We start from the raw sequence: 18,548 nt of genomic DNA on the forward strand, positions 1-18,548 counted from the left end.
GAGGGAGATGAAACTCTGGGATGGTTAGAGATGTGAGCATTCCATCTACAAGGATTATCGATTTTCCTAGCTTTATTGGAAAAAATCAGTCATGCTTTCTGCCTCCTGGGGATTGCTCTGCTGCAATTTGGGAGTGTATGTGTGGAAACTCTGCAGGTTAGCAGCTGAGTAGCAGCTCCCATTCACCATTCAATTATCCATTTAGTTAAAATGTGACTGAGCAGAAACATACTGCTGTTTTGCATGTTGAAGATGTATTTGAAAGGAGGGACTTTTGTTTCTCTGTAAATGAGAGGATTTCATAGAGGAAACTCTTGCTTTCCTACGCAAAACTGAAGACTAGCACCTCTTACCAGCATAGGCCAGATTGTTGAAATTCTGACTTCCATTCTACACTCTTCCAGAAAACACACGTCTTCTTATTCCTAGACTGGGCCACACGTTAATGCACCGGCTGATCGAGACCATTGCAAACTTTATACATAAAGACCCTGTAATGACCAGTGGCTTCCCCCCAAGTCTTCGGTCAGCTGAAAACGATGTTAAGAAAAGGACTGAAACATTATACGCAAATCGTTTCAAAGAGCAGGATAAGTTTATGGTGACTCGGGGTTACCTGGGTCTCAAAGATGAGAAGGGAAGAATGGATAGAAGAGTAGAAGGCATTGGATTCATGGGGAAGGGTGAGGATGGGAGATGCCATGCCAACTAGATGGAAGAAAAGAGGGTGAAGAAGTGGAGCACGGATGGAAAGTAACACAAAACAACATAAAATAAGGTGACGGTACGAGGTCATTTGGCACGTAATGTTTTGAGAACAAGTCTTCAGAGGAATTGATTGGTTGGTAAGGAAGTCTTGACAGATTAATAAATAAACACAAATTAGAAGATAGATAGATAGATAGATAGATAGATAGATAGATAGATAGATAGATAGATAGATAGAATTTTTAAGTGTGTTTGAGTGCTGCAATATAGATGGGTCAAGCTGACTTATAGGGATAAGCAGAATGCAAAGGGCTTAAAAGTCCAGGAGTCATTACCTGGGAGGGTGCTTGCGAGTGGTCCAGGAAGGTCCTATTGCCAGAACTAGACAAAGCTGGTGGAATACGTGCAGCCTCGTAGTCTGAAGTCATTCCATTAAGAAAGTCGGGAAGTCTGTGTGCTAGAGCTGTTCCATATTAGATTGCCAACCTTGACCCTAGGGAGAGAGTTTTGGTGACCCCCCTTCCCCATAGTTCTCTGCTCTCCTCCACCCACGCCGCCATTTCTCTTCACCTCCAAACGTTGTTTTTAATAGTAAAGCAACTTGGAGAGAAGAGTAGAATCACTGCAAAAATCCAACTTCCTCAACCTCATTTGTTCTCTGACTCCCAGCTGAGGCATTTAATTTGGTTGCATCCACCGGAGTGCTCTTTTATGGACAGTGTATTGTATCCTCTGCTTGTGTGTCCCCAAATCTTTCTTCTTGGAAGGATGTGTAGAATTAGCAGTGCCACATGGAGTCATGGTAGCAGGGCAACCCCGTACGCTGCCCAAGCCACCACCATGGCTTACCAAGAGTATCCCTATGGCCTCCTCCTGGCCAACCTCCCAGATTCTGTCCTTGCCTCCAACCCCAGCTGTTCTCCTCGCACAAGAGATCCTTCAAAATTCAAACCAGGTCAGGCCACTCCTCTGATCAAACCCCGCAGTGGCTGCGTTTCATTCAGAATAAAGCCGATATCCTTACCGTGGACTCTGGGGTCCTGCATGATACGGCCCGTCCCCATCACTCTGGCCCCCCATTCTCCCCTCAGCTCACGCTGCTTCAGCCACACCGGCCACCTGGCTGTCCCTCCAGCATCCCAAGTACTCTCTGCCTCGGGGCCGTTGTACCGACAGTTTCCTCCTCTTTGACTGCTGTCCCCCGCACACTGGCATGACTCGCTTCCTCCTCTCCTTTAGGATTTCCACTCAAAGGTCACCTTAGGGGTGAGGACTTCCCTCACCACCCCACATGCACCAGCAGTCCCCTTCACACGTCACCCTATCACAGCCCCCTCCCGCCCTCTTTTATGTTGCCATAGAGCAGTTGTCACCATCGGACATCCTGTATGAATTTCTTAACTGTTTATTATGGATCTCTTCCCAACAGAATGTAAGATCTTTGAGAACAAGGCTTTGTCTCTTCCATTTACCCCTGTACGCCCTGTGTCTACAGAGTACCTAGCATTTATGGATCCTCGGTATATATTTACTGAATGAAAGAATCAACTCATGAGTCTACCCCTTCGAGCTAGTTCTCCATTCAGATCCTTTTACCCCTTGATTCCCACACACTAGACTCATCAAGGACAAGGAGACCAAGGGCACCACTCTTGACTGGGGACCCCCAAACCACTTAGGCAGGACATCTTGAGGTGGCTTCATCTGGCAGGATCACGTGGCACACTGTCTGGTTCTCAGCTTCAGAAACCCCATCTGGGCTGTGTTAACTAAGTGGTCAAGATCAAGAGAGACTCCCTTATGCTGTCCAAATTCACATATAAACCCAAAATGACCACAGGGAAGGAAACCCATCTCTCCCTCTCAGTGTATTCTCTCCCTGAAGGGAAATCTGTATGAGAAATGAAATTAAAACCAGAAGATTGCTTGGGGAGCAAGGCATCAAAGCCAGGAGTACAGTATTCCAAGGCCTCCCTCTCCCTGTAGAATCCTGTCTGGCTGGAAGGGAGCAGAGTACGTGGGCTGAGTTGTACAGGCCTGGGTTCAAACCCTCGAGCTACTACTTTCAGTGATTATGACCCTGGGTAAGATAATTAACTTCTCTGAGCTTCAGATTTCTCAACCACAAATGATGATGATAATTTGTACTTCATATGGTCCTTGAAAAGGCTCGATGAAACAATAAGGCTGTGAAGTGCTGTGCCCCTGTTCCCCACTCTTAAATGGCAGAGGGTGTTACTTTATTTCCCTCAGTCGAGCAGAACACGCTTCTGAGTTGACCTTGACTCTCTCTTGCTCCACAGGCCCCCTTTCCACAACCCAGGCAGACCACCACTTTCTGGGAATACACTTCTCTGAGCTCGGCTGAGATTTCTAAACCCTGGGATCCTTCACCGTTTCACCTCACATGCCTCTTGTATTTTCAGGGAAATTCTGTGGACAACTGTCAAATCCATTATGTACTGCTCTTACTCATGTAACTCTCAGGAAATTACCTCGTTTTTCTCATTTCCATTTCAGTCTTTGGAGGGCACCTTTCTGGGGTCTTTGCAATACTCACTACGCTGATCCTCTTTTAAATAATAATATGCGGTCCCTCCTTATCTCCAAAGCAAGTGCAAACCAAAGGCTTTCCTAAGCCACACAGACCCTTCTCCTACCATGTGAGGTGACATTTAACAACAATAATAATACTAGCTGTCAGTTCTGGAACGTTTGCTATGTCCATTTGCACATAGTTTACATGTCATGTATATTACATGCATTTACACATATTTACACATGTTAAGCATGTGACATGTATTCTCTCTTTTAAACCCAACAGCCAGGTACTTTGATTGCCCTGGTTTTACAGATGAAGAAACTAAGGAATAAACAGCTTATCATTTTTGCCCAAGATTGTGCAGCCAAGGAGTGACACTAAGATTTGAACCCAGGCAGTCTTCATCACTCTAAGTCCTGCCACGTGCTTACCAGGCTGACGTGGTACTTCAGCCCGAAAAGGCAGCAGAATCTGTTGGAGGGCCCAACATACTCAAACCAGTGTTAAGGTCTGTGCCCTCTCCCATGCCTTTGGGGTCATTTGCCTCTATCCCCACCTCCTGCCTTCACGGCTGCATGAGAAGTGCCCCGTCCTCGATGGTGACGGATTACCAGGTTGCCTGAGACTGAGGGTTTTTGGGGGACTCAGGAGTTTCAGTGCTAAATCCTAGACAGTCCCAGGCACACAGAGCAGACTGTGGAGCCCGTCTGCCTCGTGTCAAGTCCTGTCTCCCCCACTAACTGACTGTGCAACTTTGGCCAAGTTCCTTAACTTCTCTGTGCTTCCATTTCCTCTCCTGTAAAGGGGAATAATACTAGTACCTACACCATGGGGCTGTTGTGCCAATTAAATGATCTAATGGATGAAAGGCACGAAAAAAGAGTGCCAGGCACTCTGAAATGTCTGTATGAGTGTTTGCGATTATTGGCGTCATTACATTAAAAGCTTCCTAAAATCCAGAATTACAGTCCTGGGGCGGAATCTTTGCCTTTTTTTTTTTTAACATCCTCTGTGAGAAAGAAACATTTAGCGATTTTCTTACATTTTCTAAAGTTGTGCTGCAAACAGCAACAACAAAAAATTTGTGGCAATTTATCGTTGGCCTGATTTTACTCTAGTTAAAAGCGAGCCATCAGCCCTGCAGTAAGGAACATGTCCATGTCCACAGGCCTCCTAGGTGTTATTTGTATTTTTATGATCCTCCTGTGGCTAGAAGGATGCTCAGTGGGTGTAGAAATTGGATGGTTAAAAATAACAAATAAGAAATCCAAGTCATGCCTTTGTCCCTATTTCCATACCAGGTGGGTACCACATTCATTATTTGCTGGACAGCTGTGGGAATAAGTAGCACAAGGTACAACAACTTGATTATCCTCCAAGAACCAAATTAAACCATTGGGCTTTTTTTATTATAGTCATCCCTGCCTTTGTGTAACTCTTGTCACCCTCTTAATCTACCAACACACCTCTTTTCTATCTCGCTGGGCGCCCTGTTCTGTCCTTTTCAGTCAGAACGTATCAGCTTCTTGCAAGTTGAAAGGCACAGATGTAGTCCAGCACTCATCCACAGCCGCTATCATCAGCTTGGTTTTGGACCCTGTGCCACAGCCAGCTGATTCTTTGCATGGGGAAGTGTCATCCATGTAGGGGCTTGGGGTGTGGCCAGCGGGAAGCTCTTCCTTTCACCTGGCTGCTGAATCAAGGGCACAGCGAAGCAGCAGAAACACCACATGGTTTATTTATGTATTCATTCAACAAATGTCTTTAATGCTAGGCCCTCAGGTGGGCCCTGGGAAAACAGCCATTTACAATAGAGCCGGAGTCTTAGTACTCGGGAGGCGTAGAGGCTCCCGGAAAGATGGACATGAAACCACTGGGCCTCAGCTTCACATAGGAACCATCTGGGAAGTGCAAAAAATAAATACAAATATTGATGCGTGGGTCTCCTCCTCAGAAGTTCCAATTTAATTGGGGTGCAGCCTAGCATCAGGATTTTTCAGGGCTCCCAAGTGATCCTAATGTGCCGCTGAGTTGAGACCCACTGCTTTAAACAAAGGATTAATTAGAGTTATGGCGAGTGCCGTAGCAGGAGGAGGAGGAGGTGGTATGAAATCACGTAATGGGGGCGGATCCCCAGAGCTGGCAGTCAGGGAAGCCTTCCCTGAACAACACTGGCAAAGCCAAGGGTGAATGGCTTCAGCCAGAGAGAATGCAGGGAGTGTAATTTAGGGAGAGGGGTCTGCAATAGCCCCCACATGGATGATGGCTGCGTCCTAGAACACAGCAGGGCCGTGTGGCTGAAGGTCAGAGAGTGGCGCCTGAAGTGCTGTGAGACAAGAAGGGGAGACGTGGGCAGGGCCGGGTCACGCAGGGCCTCGGAGGCCCTTTTACGGGATTTAGGACTGAATCCTAAAGCAGTGGTTCTCACAGGGAGCCGGCTCCAAAGTCCCCCCCACCCCCACCACCACCACTGGCTTGTCCACATGCAGATCCCCAGGCCCCATTCCTAGAGGTGCTGATTCAGTGGGTCTGGGATGGACCCAAGAATGTGCATTTCTAACAAGTTCCCTGGTGACGTTGCTGCTGCTGGTCCCACCCTTTGAGCAGCGCTGCTCTGATCTAAAGCAAGTGTCAGTGAGGCGCCCGTTCATGTGGGCTTAGCCCCGTGGCGATATTCTCCCACCACTAGCCCACCACATCTGTGGGGACAGAGCCCCCAAAAGCAGTTTCCAGGCTCTCGGCCTCACATAGAAAGGTGCTGGCTCAGGTAGTAAATGGCCATCGACTGATCAAATGGCCATCAGCTGTGGCTAGTTGGCCGTCAGCTGTAACCAGTGAGCCATTGGCCACTAATATAACTGCTGTGGCTACGCTAGCAAAAAAAAGGGGGGAGCTAGCAAGAAGATGGTGGCTGAGCCTGCAAGCGGCGCAGTGAGGGTTGAGAATTGTGTGGCTCCTGGTTCCTGTGTCTCCAACCCAGCCGCCAGCGAGAGTATAGTGGTGTGACTCCCCTACCTATGGCTCCGTGGGTGTTCCTTTTTGGCCTCACCATGTCCTGCGTTTTTATGTGGGGAGCGGGACCAGAGACCCCGCCTAACACCCCGCACGACAACATCCGTCCTCCTTTAATTAGGTGATGTGGAATAAAGGGAGGTGATGTCCCAGGGAAAGAAAGCAGGTTCCCCCCAAGACAAGCCCAGGCTTGTGTTGGGCCCCAGTGAGCATATTCAGCCTGAGCTCGCTAAGGAATTGATTGAGCCCTCCAAGAAGACCTCGTCCCAGGTACTGTTGCCTCAACTCTTTCCTCCTCCATGATCTTCTACTAAAAAAAAAAAAAAAAAAAAAAAAAAAAAGAGTAAGAGCTTGAAGCATCAAAAAAGTAAAACCTAAGATGCGTCTTCCTTTCCCCTTTTTCCTCAAATGTGGAAGGGTTGTTTTTATGTTTATTTTTATTTTTTTAAGTTTCCCATGTTTCCGGAGGCCGAGGCCAAGCCTGCTGACTTCCTTCTCCCGGGCAGACAGAAATGATGCTGATCCGTGAGAATCCAGGTGCATGCAGGAAACGTGCAGAGTAGACAGCTGGATCCACATTTAGATCACCTCGCGGAGGCTTTGCCGTTTCTGTTGCTGCAGGGATGGAGGGGCGGGATTTCTGCCTTATGCCCAGAAGACAAGCAGTAGACCATGGGAGGCATCACTGGCCTTGCCAGCCCGCCCACCTCGGCCTCCCCCATACTCGCCTCTATGCAAACCCTTAAAGACATCCAGATGTTGTTGAAACAAAGGAACATCTGCCTCTGGATTTTCCACGTCTTTTCTAACAAAACAGGGGCAGCTGTTCAAGCGCAGGCTCACGGCTGAGGGTCCGTGCCAATCTGTGACTGGGCACAGAGTCCCTCCAAAGCTCTCTCCTGCTCAGGCGGGTACAGGGGAAGGGACAGCCCTGCCATTTCCCCGAGACCAGAATGCTGCTTTGGCAGCCAATCTCTTAAAATTAGCTGGAGTTTTCCCCAGAGTGTCTCGAAGCACCAGATTAATTTTCTGAGCATTTGCCACTTCTGTTTAGTATAAATGGCCACTGAACCTCTGGTGATCCCTGGCCCCCAACACCTCAGCTGTTTTCAACTCTAAAGAGCTCTGGAATGCAGTGGCCGACTCTAGTTCTTATTTCCAGCACGGGGCTGCTCCTTGGTTCTGACTGTGCACAGCTCTCGGGACACAGTGACATTTAAAACAGTTGGGGAAAAGGGAGTTCCCTGATTAAGTTAACATTCAAAAGTACAACTGTGCCCCAGAAAAAAGGCAGTAGGTATTTTACCTTCACTTCTCCTGCCCCTCAGAATCGCCCTTGGCTTCAGTGGGGTTTCTCCTCACGCAGCCCACCCCACGTGTCTTTGCTGGGTTCTCGAGTTGGTGGCCACAGGGGGAGTGAGGATGTCCTTGGCTGTAATGCAGTCCCACACTGAGCACACCCAAGGAACCTCTATTTTTTTCAACTTGAACTAGGATAGGCTCTCGTTCATCTCCTGAGGTGGAGGTGAGGCAAAGAGAAATGGCCTACACTCCAAACAGTGCCGGAAGAAACAGCCTACCGCTAATTATAATATTTGCTATAGCAGCAATTATATCAGTGTCACCTAGTGCTACTATGTATTGAATGTTTACAATGTGCCAAGCTCCATGCCAAAACCTCTGCCTCTATCACTTCATTTAACCCCTCTGGCATTGGAGGAAGTTAAGTTCTTCCTTCAACAAATATTTATTGTCTGTTATGCGCCAGCTATTTTTCTATACACTGAGGATGTCTCAATGAACGAAAGACAAAAATCCCAGCCTTTGTGCAGGTTGTATTCTGTTGGGAGGGACAATAAACAAGGTGAATTAGTAAGATGTATAATTTTACAAATAGAGGTGAGAGCAGAGGCTACCAACTCACGATCACACAAGACAGCAAGAGACAGATCTAGGTTTTAATCCCAGAGCGCTCCGACTCCAAACAAGGTCAAGGCTTTCCCCTTGATTCCGAAAAGACTTTCCACAGGGGTTTAATCCAGGACACAGGAGCTCCCCTCGTGGTTTCTGGAACCAGGCAGGAACTGCACCTCCTCTAGCTCTCCTTCTCATCCGTCTTCATTTACATGAAGCCTGTTTTGTGTTGTCACTTGCATTTCCATCTGAGTAGGGTATTGTCCTCTGTGCTTTTCTGAGGTGTGCTTGATATTAAATGTTAAAATGCGACTTCTCCTTCCATACCCCTTGTACAATATTAGCCACTTATTTCTACCTCCAAATTGCTGCACATGGTGGAATACTTGATACTGTTCTAGGAAAGCCTTTTATGGTAATTATAGCTTTCTTTAAGCGCATTTATGCTCTTCTCTTTACTGTGCTGTAGACATTATTTTGCTCATGCCTCATTTTTGTTAAGGCAAAAAGCCTGTCTACCTAGTAACTATGTTCAAAGAGGTTTGGAGGTCTTTGGAGGGTTGCGTTTTTTTGTTTTGTTTTGTTTTGTTTTTTTAGTATTTGAAATTTTATGTGTATAATGTCTTGGAAACTATTCCATTTCCACTCTGCCAAAGGCATTGGAGATGCTGATTTCAGTCAGGAGTCATTCATTCATTCATCCATTCCCCTAACTATTGAGTGCTGGCAGGCCAAGAGTAAATGAGATAGACCTGGGCCTTGCCCTGACAGGCTGACGTTACAACAGGAGTGCCCATGGCAGCGGTTCAGTTGCACACTGCACAATTCTGGAGGCACCATTCAAATTATAGACGATGATCACGTGAGCATTCATTGCAACAGTGTTTTAGCAGGTGACAGCAAAATGTCTTAAGGAATGGTTACTACATGGGCTAAGAAATATTAAGGAGGTGCCAGACCATTGTTGCACAGTATAGTAGGTAGGAGGGGGAGGGGAGGAGGGGAGAAGAGCGGGGACTGAGGAGAGGAGACGGTGTGACAGACGTAGCTAGCCTAGATTGGGGAGCTTGGTAAAGACTTCCTGGAGATGAACTCTGAAGGGTGCGTTGAAGTTCGGCAGATGAGGATAGGGAAAAGGAAAGGCCAAAGGACTTCTGTCTGACCAAAGTCTAACGTGGTACTGAGATAGGCTGACATGGGGGGAACCAGTTCATATAAGATCATAAGACAGGCTGAGGACTTCAGACTTCAGCCTGGGGTTGGTGGGGAGCTACTGAAGTGTTTTCAGCAGTGTCCAGAGCAGAGAGAACTGGACGATGGTGCAAGACGTGAGGTGGAGAGATCGGGTAGGAGGTTTGGCAAGAGTCCGGAGCAGTGCTGAGCAGTAGGGTGGGGGTCGGGGCAGATTCCAGAGATCTTTAGGAGGAAGGACGGGGGGGACTTCTTACTGTTAAGAGGAAAATTAGGCAGGGCTTGGTTGTTGACTAGATGCATGAAATGAAAGAGGTGGGGAGAGTGGGGAGCGTACTGAGAATGACTCCAAGGTTTCAGTCTTGGCATTGGGGTACACAGAGATGCCACGCTTTGATTAAGGGATCAGAGTTTGGGGGAACGGAAGACAAAGAGGCTGAATTCCGTTGAGTTGGAGATGCTTGTGAATGGACAGATGGAGATACTGATCTGCAAGTTGGAATCTAGGTCTAGAGTTCGAAGGACTGGAGTTGAACATTCAGGAGGTATCCGAATATAAGGGTTTGGGTTTGCTTGCTTGTTGTTTCTTCTTGTTTTTTTTTTAATCCCAAATTTCCGCATCAGCTCTAATTTTTGTTACGGCAAAAATCCTGCTTACCTGGTAGCTGTATCAACGGATTTTCTTTCCTAGTGGTTGGAATTTTGTGAGTAGAAATTGTTCCATTGGAAATTGTTCCATTTCCACTCTGCCAAAGGCAGTGAAAGTGGGACAGAACCAGCCCAAGATACCACTGATGCCCTGGAGAGTTCTCCCTGGGAGGCGGGCTTTGACTCTGAGGAGGTCGCATTATCTTCTCAGGACTCTCAAAAGAATCTAGATAAGGGCCAGGCTGAAATCATCCTGCACTACTGATTGTTTTCCACTCATTCAAGCACCTACTATGTGCCTGACACCAGGCCTGGCTCTGGGATCCAACAGCAAACAGGGAAGTCTCAGGTCTCATGGAGCTTTAGGTCTGGGGCAGGGTTTGTCAACCTCAGCACTACTGACATGTGGGGCTGGATCATTCTTTGCTGTGGGAAGTGTCCCGTGCACTGTAGGATATTGAACAACACCCCGACCTCCACCCACTAGATGACAGTAGCACCCGCCCCAAGTTGTGATAATCAAAAAGTGTCTCCAGACGTTGCCAAATGCACCCTGGAGAGAATGAGAACAAAATTGCTTGCCTCAGTTGAGAATCACAGGTCTAGGGTCACGACAGAACCTAAAGTCTCCAGACAGCCAGCTCTTTGGCTGCACAAGGAACCAAACATCTGTGTCGTCCGGCATCCTGTGTCATGGTGTCAGAGGTAGGCACTCAAGCAAGTCAGCAGTCCTGGCCTGAAGTCCAGAAGACTCCATCCGGGAGCCCTCTTGGATCCCCAAGTATGAGCCCCTTAGCCCAGTCCAACTCCAGTTGCTGGCTGCTCTCCAGAGACAGCAGCCACCTGAGACCCAACTGCCCTGCAGACTAATTACTTCCTTCGCTTTGTTTTTCCTCAAGCGGAAGCTGGCTTTGCACTTTAAAAACACAACCTATCAGCTCCTCAGAAGGCCACCAGCCGAATGAACTTATGCTGGGGGAGCTTGGGGTTGCCTAGCAACGCCATGCACCTACCAAGGCTGCTTTCTTCCTCTTCAAGCTCAAAGCAGCTGCCCTGAAACTTCTCAGAGATTTGCCAGCTTCCTACTGTTCGTGTTTTCATCTTCCTCATACGATGTGGAGAAAACCCGCTCCTGTGGTCTGTTTATCTCACTTCAGTTGGTCGGGAAGGGAGAAAATCAAGAGAGAAAGAGAAAGAAAAGGAAAAAAAGTCTCATTCAATCTAGGAGTAGACATATCTTGAGTGCGTATCTCTGACTGACATGCTGGTGGTCTTTGCAAATTTAAATTTTAGGTAGTGAACGTGGGTTTCCTACACAATGAGGCTTCTGTTGAGACTTTGGGCATGATTTAGTCAAACATGAGACCTCAAAGTAGCTAAATAACAAAGCATATATAATAGATGGCACGCTGAGCAAATGGTAGTAGGTCTGTCATTTCGTGTATTCTCTGTGATCCAGTCCCAGAAACTCGACTAGTAGAAATTGTAAAGCTGGAGGTGGCTGGAAGTTGGAAATACTCTCTTTTCCTTGAGAACCTGTGAAATGTCCCTTCAGCTTTTCCTACCGTATTTTCCCAAAATAAGACCTAGCCAGACCATCAGCTCTAATGTGTCTTTTGGAGCAAAAATTAATACAAGACCCAGTATTATATTATATTATAGACCCGGTCTATATTACATAAGAACCAGTATTATGTTATACCCGGTATATATTATATTATATTATACCTGATGTTATATATTATATTTATTATATTATATTATATTATGTTATATTATATCATAAGACCCGGGCTTATATTATAGTACAATAGGACCAGCTCTTATATTAATTTTTGCTCCAAAAGACACATTAGAGCTGATGGTCCGGCTAGGTCTTATTTTCGGGGAAACACAGTACTGACTTCCATTTTGCTCCTGCAGAATCGTTTGTGGCATTTTTCTGAAACTAGGGGTTGCTTGTGCTCCCAACATGCTCTAGCAGTATGAACGGGGGTATGTCACGGGTTTTCCACGGAGGGCCCAGTTACTTCCTTGGTAAGGAAAGACATGGAAATGTGAGTCTGGACATTGCAGGGGTTTGTGTGGAGACCAGAAAGTCTTTCTCAAGTGACCAAACATGGGTGCCTCATTTGCATCGTGGATTTAGGGTAGGCTGTGCATCAAAAGAAAACAGATTCCCGGGCAGCCATCTCATTGTTTCTCTTCTCAAGACAGTTCAGCTTCCTTATAGATACTTCCCCCACGTAGAGCCTCTCCTCGGTTGCTTACCCTGCTCTCTTAGACCCTAACCCGGACCACAGTGGGAAAGGATGGGACAGAAGAAGCACTGAGGAATGAAACTTCTTAAAGAAGTAAACTGTGACTCAATTTCAGACACCCAGACCATTCTTCTTAGGAGGAGTCCTTTAATTTCCCACATGGCCACACGTACAAATTAGGTTTATTGCCGTTTTCATAAGGGGTATTAGAAGAGAGAAAGGATACCAGGTGAAGGCCTTGGAACCTGGAGAGAGAGGTAAGGAAGATGTGTGCTTTAGATTCAGAAGATTTGGGCCCGAAAGGCTTCCAAACAATTACCTCCATCGTTATAAAGGTCTTCATCCCTCTGCCATGGCCCGGTCCACCCTGCACTTTGTGTGGTTTAAAAAGAGACAAGGAAAGAGATGGCATGGAGATGGCAGCAGATGAAGAAATAGAATTAGACAGGTGGAGATAAGACAATGGGGGCAGTGAAGTTAATGATCACTGGGGGTATGTGCATGAAATAAGAAAACATACCTACATTGCACAGAGTTGTAAATTCACTAGACATCATTGCACTGTACACTTAAAAATGTTGTGGCATGTGAATTATGCCTCATTAAAGAAAGAAAAATGCAAACACATCTAGGAATTCTTGCCAGCCAGAAGGTCTTGTGAGTGTGGTCACATCCTACCACTTCTGTGCATCTTTCTACATCTTAGAAAGGGTGACGGAGGCTCTGCTAGGGAGACGTCCCGTCTCTTTTTAGGACCCCTTTATCCTTTCTCTTCGTTCCTCATCCAGGCTCTGTTTGAGGAGGCACACGTCAGCAGAGTGGTAGCTGTACTTGTTTTGAGTGCTGGAGTGATTAGGGAATTAGGTAGGCTGCTGATTTCACACACAAACATCCAAAATAAAAGAAAACCACAGAATAAGAATGACTCGAACCCCCCTGCCTTCCCCGAGGCTCTGTCGTTTCTCAATTCATGGCACTCAGCACCTCCTTCTCCCACAGCCTTCAGATCCTGCCGTGTTTTTAAATCATGCCATAAATAGGTTGAGCGATAAGCAGCCAACATTTTAAAGTGCTCCTTAAAACTAAATATTACAAACATATGAAAATAGCCCAGCAGAACCATCCAGCTCTTGGTTATAAGACACTCGTGATAATCATATATAAATTTATCTTTAAAATTCTGAAAGATGGAGAGCAATTTGGCTCCATCCAGGGTTGACAGAGATTTTTTTTTTCCTTTTGTGGAAGACATTTCTAAAAAAAGAAACAGAAAGAAAGAAAGAAATATATATGTATTTTTTTTCTTGGGTGGCATCAGTCCTAAGCCACAGAATGGAAATAACAGCCTAGCTAGCCTTGTTGTAAGCTCAGAGCTAGTTTAGTTTCCTGCAATACTCCCCACCTTGAGGTTGCCTCAGACCCCTTCATACAGGTCAGTGTCATTGGGGATCCCCTGCATCTGGGACCCCACTATGTCTTGCAACTGCATGCATTGCCTGCTTCTCCGACTCTTTCCAAGGCAGGCATGGGCCCCACACTGAGGCTGGCCCAGCGGCTGTCCTGTGGCCTTGCTCCCCCCGTTGCATGGCCCCCCTGCTGCCCCAGCGTGGCCTCATGTCCCTCCTTCTCATCCTCTCCATTTCTCCAACCAGATGGCTGCCCCGATTTGTGCAACGGCAACGGGAGATGCACACTGGGTCAGAACAGCTGGCAGTGTGTCTGCCAGACCGGCTGGAGAGGGCCCGGATGCAACGTTGCCATGGAAACCTCCTGCGCAGATAACAAGGATAATGAGGGAGGTAAGCAAGCGTCTTCTTAGTCCCAGCCCCTGAAGAACAGAGCGTTGTATAGACGCGGTCGTCATGAGTCATTTTTCCTGAAAGACCTCCCCTATACTATTGTCAAATGTTGTTGTGACATTTCCTTTGAAGCCAATGCAGCGTCCTTGGGCCAGTGGGAGCTCCTGGAGATAGACATAAGCTGGAAGCTCTGGGGTTTGATGCTGGCTTTGGATTCTCAATGCATATCGCCACAGAAAGATAGCTGAGCCCTGGCTCTGCCTTTGGGTGACTGCTCCTGCCAGACCCTTCCGGGCTGGAAGTTACCACCACAGTTGTGCTGATGGTGACACTTATGTGCCTCATGCTGTGCTAAGACATCACAAGCAATGCATCCCTTCGTCCTCACCACCCTTTGAGATGCCACCTTACAGATGAGGAAATCGAGGCCTAGAGAGTAGTCAGCTTTTTTTCCTTCTGGTTTAGTAACTTTTGAAAGAAAACTCAGTCGCCAGTGCTAAAATTGGGACCCAAACCCACCTCTGACTCAAGTCCATGCTCTAACCTGTGGGTGACAAACCACAGTCCCCGGGCCACATCCAGCCCACCACCTACTTCCGTGTTTCCCTGAAAATAAGACCTCGCTGGACAATCAGTTCTAATGCGTCTTTTGGAGCAAAAAATAATACAAGACCCGGTCTTATTTTATTATACTATAAGACCCGGTCTTATATAATATATATATATAGTATAAGACCAGGTCCTATATTAATTTTTGCTCCGGAAGAGGCATTAGAGCTGATTGTCCGGCTAGGTCTTATTTTCGGGGAACTAGGGTTAGCATGGGCCTCTGAGCAAAAAATGCTTCTTTGTATATAATGGTTTGGGGTGGGGGGATTCTAAGGGGAATGACATTTCATGACACATGAAACTATGTGGAATTTGAATTTGAGTGTCCATGTATGACGTTTTATTTGGGATGTAGCCATGCCTGTTATTTTGTGTGTTGGCTGTAACTGCTTTTACCTGGAAAGTCGCTGCCCGTTCATTCATTGGACAGAGACCACAGGGCCGACAAAGCCTAAGATATTTAATTCTCCAACCCTTTACAGGGAAAGTTCGCTGACCCCGGTTGTAACCTCTGCCCTGAATTGTCCTGTGATACTCCCGGATGGAGGGCTAAGATTGCGGGGCTGCATGGGATTGGGGTAGCATCTGGGCCACCTGATTTCCTAGGAATACCATGCCACATTCCCCAAACAGGAGTGCAGGTCTGGGATCCACGCCCACCAAAACTGTGTCTGGGTGTAAGAGGATCCATGAGCCTGATTAGTTACCAAAAGTGTGTATAATCCTGCTGTACCCCATCACTAAGCTCTGGGAATGTCAGTCCCCTGCCCTCATGGCCCCAAGGGGACAGCTTGGGTGGCATCCGGAGTGAGAGGCAATCTATCCAGGTAATGACTGAAAGTGTGAGACACTCTGTTTTTATTTTTCCTCTTTCTCTTAATAGACATTTTGCAACTTCCATCATCTAGTGTTGCAGTTGTACATGCATATAATTCGTAAATAACCAAATGCACAGGCACTAATAGAAGTACACCAGTCAGAAAAAGTATATAGACCTGATGGGGCTTACAGAGCTCCTGTTCATTCATTTACCTTCCTGAAAGAGAGCTGAAATAGAAGGCACTTTAATTCATGCTTGAATGAGATGAGACATAACTACATAATGCATTTCTTTCTTCCCAAGAGTGAGAGTCAAAATCGCACTAGTTTTCCTGGTAAGGCTCAGTGTTTTTGCTTCTGGTCCCTGATGGTTTCTCTGAGCACAGCCGTTGCTAACAAATCAGCTTCTTCCTCTTCCAGAAAGGAGCTGCCATCCTGGCTGCCTGCCCTGTTGCGGGTGTCAGCAGCTGAACCAAAGGGTTGCAAGGCTGCACATAGGGGAGGGGGACTCAGTCTCCTGACTGAGCCTTGCTCAGCCCACCTCCCTCTCTACCGGCCCTACCCCTGATCCAGGCTCCCACCAGAAGAAAACCAAATTCCTGAGGGGGCGGGGCTGGAGGAGACACAGAGGTACTGCCAGAAGACCCCCAGGCACAGGTCAGGGTCCCTCGTGGTGAGCAGCAGCAGAGCGTCAGAAAGGCAGGGCACAAAAGCAAATGAGGCAGTGATTGTGCTAAAGACAATAATGGCCTTGTTATGGGAGCTGTTAAAGTGAATCTCCCAAGGAAGTAATTAACCATCAAGAAAAAAAGGCTCTGCACGGTGTTTATAAAAAGAAACTCCCAGTTAATTCAGAGTTGCTTATGTCAGGTGAGATGCAGACCCGGATTCCCTCTCACCTGGCATTAGCAACTCACAATTAACTGAGTTCTTTTTTTGGAGGAGACTCCTCTGTGCAGAGTATCCTTTTTATGGTTAATTACTTCCCTAGGAGGTGTGCTAAGCACTTTGCTGTTTATTGATAAATATTAAAGTTACTCCTCATGTACTCCAGATCCCACCCGGCAGCACACTAATTATATGACGGTTTCGGTTGCTGTGGGTGGGGGTGGGAGTTGTGCTGCCGGCTGTGTCTTGCTTTGGGAATTCTCAGGAAGGGCTGTGTGGGTTTCTAAACCTGGAGGTGCGTCAGAAGAAGCACCAGGCAAAGCATCCTGCACGTAGGCCTGGGAGCAGCTGCAATGAACACGTTTGTTATAAACCTCATGAATGGGGAACATAATAGAGTGCTCTTCCAAAGTGAGCTGGAAGAGGCAAATCATTTTTCCATCTAGGAAGACTTAGTGTTTAAAAAAAAAAAATCTCAGTTTAAAGAGATAGTTTTTGTTTTTTTTATTTTAAACTGAGATAGCTACAGATACAAATATGAATATAGATACAGAAGTCCTTAACAGCCTTTTTTGACCTGGGTTCCTCCATGAGAGAATTAAGCCCAGATGCTTTATAGCCACTGGGAGTTCCAAAACTCTAGATTAGAGCAACACCACTCAGAGGACTTGATTAAATACAGATTGCTGAATCCTCCCCCCAGGGACTCTCCCATCCACCCCCCCACCCTCCCACCCCGCCCCCTCCCCACCACCCCCACCCCCTGTCTCCCAGAGTTTCTTATTCCGTGGGTCTGGGGTGGGATTCAAGAATTTGAATTTGTAGTAAATTTCCAGGTGATGCTGTTGCGGGTTCTCTCTGAGAACCACTGTCCTAAGACGACCACGGCATGGCATGAATTAACTTCTGTCCTATGCATCCAGAATAGCACTAGTTAAGTACCTTCCTTGGACAACCTGAGAAAATGTCCACTCGAATGTTTTCTGTGTTCTGTGTATTTGGTTGAGAACCCCTATTGGGAAAAGCTGCCTTAGGATGACCCACAAAAGCAATTTCTGCCGATCCCCTACCTCCTTACTCCCATCACTGTTGAAGTCTCCCAGCATCCCCAGCCATGTGACCACTAACTTAACCCCAGGAAACAGTGGCTGCTTCGCAAGGGACAAGCTTTACCTGCCATTGCCCTGAACAAGAAGTAGAATCGGTTCAGACAAACATGCCGACAAGCAGGCTGTCTTTTTTAATAGTGAGAGATCTTCCCTTGAACTGCTCACCCCAATTTGAAAAAGAAGAGACTCAAAGAAATATTTTTGCTTACAGAAGACAAATACCGGCTCATTAAAGCCTGAGAATACACACAACATGTGTACCAAGTGACAGGCGAATAATATTTAATTATCACCACCAAGACAGAGGTGTGAGATTTAGTTCATCACAGCCACGGGCAGGAGAAAGGGTGTAGATTCCCTCTAAAAGTGGGAACCACGAGGTGGGGAGGTGTTGTTAGACCTGCTGGCCTGGAAAGACAGTCCTTACTCCTTTCTTACACCCCTTTATCACCCCAAACTTAGAGTCAGAACCCCCAACCCTGTCTATACAAAGCCCAACCCCCATCATTTCAAGCCAGACTGGGAGTCTGTCTGAAGCCCCCATGGAATCCTAGAGATGCCCCTTCCAGTCTGTGGACAGAGGCCTGGCGGTAGAGCGGGTAGGAGATGCCCTTCCTAAGTTGAGCTTGTGCGCACATCCCCATTGCATCACATCCCTCCGTGCTCCATAGGAGCTGTCTCTGCTTCCCCTCAGTTCCGCTTCAACACACCACCGAAATTAGACCTCTCTGGTTTCTGAATAGGAGACACTGTGACATCCTATGGTTAAGAGCCTGGGCTCAGGAGTCAGTCTTTGTATCCCACTTCTGCAAATCACTTTACTGCTCAAAATCTCGATTTTCTTGTCTGTGAAATGGGCATGTTAATGCCACCTCCGTTAGCAGGTGTGAATTTTCAGTGAGAAAATATAGGCAATACAAAGATGCCTGGCTCATAGGATGTCCCCGTGTGTTTGGCTGCTGCTAGCTTTAACGTTATTCGTATTAATGTTGTTATTTTCTAGAACAAATGCTGCATCTACACACATGGAGCCCAATCATTAATTTTC

The 18,548-nt window shown here is 46.9% G+C and overlaps 1 protein-coding gene across 3 annotated transcripts in view; it reads left to right on the plus strand.

The window, feature by feature from the left end:
• The window catches only part of TENM2 (teneurin transmembrane protein 2), a 1,147,948-nt gene that overhangs the window by 1,039,036 nt on the left and 90,364 nt on the right, over positions 1-18,548 (plus strand). For all 3 annotated transcript variants that reach the window (XM_033096732.1, XM_033096733.1, XM_033096735.1), the window contains one exon: positions 13,929-14,075. In XM_033096732.1, coding sequence (XP_032952623.1) covers positions 13,929-14,075 — 147 coding nt within the window. The remainder of the gene's footprint in view (positions 1-13,928; positions 14,076-18,548) is intronic.

The sequence above is a fragment of the Rhinolophus ferrumequinum genome, chromosome 24 (genome assembly GCF_004115265.2).
Source record: "Rhinolophus ferrumequinum isolate MPI-CBG mRhiFer1 chromosome 24, mRhiFer1_v1.p, whole genome shotgun sequence".
NCBI lineage: Eukaryota > Metazoa > Chordata > Mammalia > Chiroptera > Rhinolophidae > Rhinolophus > Rhinolophus ferrumequinum.